At 29.6% G+C, this 4,953-nt stretch overlaps 1 protein-coding gene across 1 annotated transcript; it reads right to left on the reverse strand.

Moving 5' to 3' along the window:
• Positions 1–975: 975 nt before the first annotated feature.
• On the reverse strand, positions 976–2,611 carry LOC120254134 (transcription factor FAMA). Its single transcript, XM_039262277.1, has 4 exons — positions 2,508–2,611; positions 1,928–2,404; positions 1,262–1,708; positions 976–1,163 (listed from the first exon to the last, which is right to left on the reverse strand). The coding sequence occupies exons 1-4, from the start codon at positions 2,535–2,537 to the stop codon at positions 1,077–1,079; spliced, it is 1,041 nt and encodes a 346-aa protein (XP_039118211.1). The 5' UTR covers positions 2,538–2,611; the 3' UTR covers positions 976–1,076.
• Positions 2,612–4,953: the final 2,342 nt, after the last annotated feature.

The following is a 4,953-nucleotide window of genomic DNA, read 5'->3' on the forward strand; positions in this document are numbered from 1 at the left end:
GATACATTACAGAATACACATACGACATATATATATATATGATATATTCACTAAATATGTGAATAGACACACTTACTCATTCGAAAGATAGACCATTTACTAAGTAGATAGACTAGGTTCATAACTTGATACATTTACCCCTTGCGCACATTTGTAAACTTTGTAAACAAATGGACTAAATTTGTTAATATATGGATCATATTTAAAAACATAGACGCACTTATGAAATATTGCACATAATCTGAAAATCTTCATGCATGGCATTCAAAAAAATCATCTTCTATTTGTTTGAGATGATATATTTCGCCCTAACTCCTTTGTTTGGTATATCCCATCTTTCGGAAATTTCTTTGAATTTTATTAAATAGAGATTCTATTTGTCGCAAACACAAAAATGGATTTAGTCTTATCTCTACAACGTGCCGAACACAGTGATATTTAGGATCATTGGCTGTGAAAAGCGGCTTTACAATCTAATTCCTGTATCGGCCAAATAAGGGTGTATGGACAGACTATCATTACTTTTATCAGCACTCACATTAATTATATATGCACTTGTCATTTTTATATAAAAAAAACCACATTAACATAAAACATTATTTTTGTTAGTTATTATTATTTGTCCTCTTCCTCAAATTCATCCTTTTTTTTCTTTCTCCTTCCCCATTATCATTTCCATCCCTCTTCATCCTCTAGATCAGTAAGCGGGAATTTTTTTTATTTTTATATTTAAAAAAAAAAGTTCTGAAAGTTGTTATCCCCGTTATTTATAATACACAAATGTTTATATATTTCTTCAAATTAATGTCAGCAAATATTTCCCTTTGAAAACCTAAACTCCACCAAAGAATTCATTAATCTCTCATTAAATCCTTTCAAAATCTCTTCATGACAATAATACAAGGCAAACAATCCAAAGAATTAACACATAACAACCATCATCCAATAATCATTTTATGTATATGATAAGTTGCAATTAAATACAAATAATCAGAATTCAACAAGCTGCTCACCTTCATGTAATTAATCACTCTAAACACATATAATTATCATCGAAATATTCATATAAAATAAAATCAAATTGTGCTTGCGTCTATGAAACTAAGTATTTGCTGAACTGAGTTAGCAATTTCTTCGGCACTGCTCCTTGTTTCAACCATAATCTATTCAAGAAATAATAAATATAATTTTTTTCAGTGACAAATTATTAGTATCTCACAAATTTATCAGCTTAAACTTTTAGGTTGAATTAAACTCGTACCTTGACATTGAAGGAATAGAGAACAGTTTGCTCAATAGTAGTGATATTAGTGTGAAGGATACTGAGTTGCATCTCTTCAAGTGCCGCAATAGTTTTTAGAAGTTGTCCTGGCCTTCTCTTTGAGAGTATCTTGATCATCGCATCGAAACCTAAAAGTCTAACCTCAATGTCTGCTACACATGACTTATTTTCCGCCATTTCCTCCCTCGGACCATTTGGAAGGAACTCCGGGAGCTTCATTTGATCACCATCTTGAATTTCGATGGGCGAAAACAATGGAGGTTGTTGGCATTGTTGAATTGGTATCGAAGAAACATCTCCTATGTTTCTATGTGCTTCTCCACCACCAAATATTCTTCGCCTTTTTTGCGATTCTAAGCATTGAAGGAGTTGCTCTAGTTCTCGAACAAATTCAATTGCACCACCGATAATAGATGCTTGATCTCCCTATAAGAAAATCAATATCGTATGTGTTAAACATGTTAATTTATCATCTTATATAACGTAATTTTTTTTTTCAACCAGAAGTGTTTATTTTGTAAATTAAAAGGATTGTTAGTTTATTCTTTCTATCGTGATATTACAATTATTATTTTATATAGTTGTATCATAACATAAGATGAGAATATGTCGATCTAAATAAAACTAAGGCGATCTTCCAGTTACCCTTTGCACATATGAGCTTGGCATGAGAGACCTCAAAACTCTGAGATGTTCATTCATCTGCTTTCTCCGATTCCTTTCAACAGCAATATGAGTCATCCTTTGGCTCTCTACCTCCTCGGTCGTCTTCATCGTCCTCGTCTTTCTCCTCTTGTTCTTCCCTTCACCACCAACCATTTTCTCATTGAATCCAGTGACAAAACACTGTTGTTGCACTGATGAGGCATTCTCCGAAAACCTACCTTCTTCATTCTCTTCTTCATTTCTTTCCCTAACACCTAATGGTGGAAAGGCCAATGGCATTGGAGGAGTAACAACCATGAATGCATCCTCTTGCATTTTCTCATTTGAAATCGGAAATCTAGAAAAATAATTCTCATCTTCAGAAACATTCCTTGTCTGGTTCAATGATAACCTCGGACCGAAATCAGCGAATTGCATCACATCTGTGAAGTAATTCTCTGAATACTCTTTCACTCCCTGCACCACCAGCAACAGCAACAAATGAGAAAAAAAATTTTTTAAAAAAAAACCTTTATTTCCATAATAATAAAACAAAAGGCATGCAAAAACTTGTTTGTACCGAATATGTTTCATCGACTTCTTTGTCCATTGTATGCTTAGTTTTCAGCAGAAATAACAACCAAGCTCTGTTACTATGATTTGAAAAATGGAGCCAATGATATAGTTTGTATTCACGTTTGTGGTTAAGGGTATGATTTATTGAAGATGAGGATGAAGAAGAGGAAGAGGTGGTGTTGCACCTCTTGTATTTATTTGATTCACATGTAACTATCACTGTCTTGCTTTGCTTTTTCAACTGTATTTTTCTTTTATCTTTTGTTATATTCACGGGTGGTAATCTAAAAGAAGAGCGTCTTTGAAATTAAAGTTTGTGATTATGTTCAATGTCTAAGAAGGTGTGGAGAACTGCAACCCGTGAACCGACTTTGACTGTGGATAAATTGTATGATTTATCTTAAAAGTAAATAAAAAAAGGAGATTTTTTTTTTAATGCGATATTTACAATAGTTAAGGTGTGCTTGTAGCTGGGAATTGATTGTCTAACTTTGCATGTTACAGTATGGGAATTGGGTTGTAAGCTTAATTCCATACTAAAAAGTAAAATCCTTTTATAGTATTTCCATCGTCCGTGCATAGTGTACCTTTACACACATCAATTTGAATAGGATTTATACACCTGAATTCCATAGGAGAGGGAATACCTTAATTATCCATTAGGCTAGTTTAAAATAAGCTGAATTTTTATTGTGAAAGATAAAACAATTGAATCCTGTGCAGAATTTCACTCCATTGTCTCCAAAATTATCGTTTAATTATTTATGTTGAAATAAATACTTGATTTGGTTTTTCCATAATTTTCTGTTGGCTTAATGCCACGTAAAATGCTGATGTAGGGTGTCATATGCCATGCATCCTTTTTTTTTTAAAAAAAAAAATGTTTCGGTTTTTTAAATCATTAACTAATAAAAAAATGGTGATCATGTTTATTAACAAGCTATATAATTTACAAAAATTATAATTTTTTGTAAAATGATACATGTCCTACCATATGGTTAAATTGCAGGCAAGTAATATATATACCTTGTAAGTTGACGCCACAATTTTTAGTAACTAATCGAAAAACAAAATTAACTATTTCTTGGGTTGAAAGATCCAAATGAATTTTTTTTTTAATTTAAGAGACTAAAATAAATAATCTGATTAGATTGGGGAATTTATTATTATTATTTTATAAAAATAAATTTTCAATTCATTCTATACTTTTCTTGCCATTTAATTAACACATGCAACCTTGTTTACATTATTTACTGTAATTGTAAATATCTCTCTTCTATTAATCTGGTGTCATCATTAATATGAGAATGTAATGAAATATTCTTTATTTTTTATTAATTTATGAATTATAAATGTTGTAAATAATCAATCTACTATTTTCATTACAAAAATTAAAATAAAAGAAGAAATCAAATTAATACTAATTACAAACTAAAAAAATATACTACTTTTTTTACATAGCATGACCAAATATCCTTAAATAGCAAGGTTATTTTCATTATTTGCACATTCGTATTCCTAATTTTTTTTAAATTATTTCGAGTAAAAATGAATAATATAGGAATATTAATTAAATATTGATAAAGTATGTGTTAAATAAAAATGAATATATTAAGTTTTTTTACTGTTTTACATGCACTCCAATTTGTCAATCATGCTTTGAAAGAGAGTTCAAGATAAATAAATATATTTGATTTATCTACCATGATCCATAATAAATAGAAATTTTGATTTATTCACAGACTCAGTATATTAATATGTTTTCTCCTTATTTTTTAAAAGTGGGTCATTTTTTTCTATATATTAAAATTTATGTTCAATATTGTCTCTAGTGTTGGCTTCATACAATTTTAAATGTGTGATTTTTTTGTCCTTCACATCATATAAGAAAATTGCTTTTTGATCAAAAATTTTTATGAAAAAAATTTGTTTTTATTCTTTGTTTTTATCAACACACATAAGAAGAAGAAAAAAAATAAAATGCTATACTAATGGTAATGTGGTTTAAGTTGCCAAATGAGCAAGTCATCAAAATATTGCCTTGGATTATCTCAACTTCATTTTTGCAATAAAAACTAACACACTGATTTATGTGATTAAAATTTGAATTATATTACTAACAATAATTAATTGGTACCAACCATTTAAGCTAGTCGTTTTGAATTCGAATATTTGTGTAGGTAAAAAAAACACTCATTGTGAGTGATCTATCTTTTATAGAGTTTCTATTACATTATCCTAGACTAGTTCAGTGGATTAAAGTGATATATATGATTTCTATTTATTTAGTCTTTTGATTTTTTATAAAACAACATGGAAAGAAAAGATTTGTATGACCATCTTGCCAACCTTAAATAGTTGGGACAAATGACTTTTGTTGCTGCTATTGCATCAAAAATGAGTCACTCAATTAGTGCGTACCTCGTGTTTATTTATTTATTTGTTTTTAA

This window comes from Dioscorea cayenensis, unplaced genomic scaffold (genome assembly GCF_009730915.1).
Source record: "Dioscorea cayenensis subsp. rotundata cultivar TDr96_F1 unplaced genomic scaffold, TDr96_F1_v2_PseudoChromosome.rev07_lg8_w22 25.fasta BLBR01000358.1, whole genome shotgun sequence".
NCBI classification, from domain to species: domain Eukaryota; kingdom Viridiplantae; phylum Streptophyta; class Magnoliopsida; order Dioscoreales; family Dioscoreaceae; genus Dioscorea; species Dioscorea cayenensis.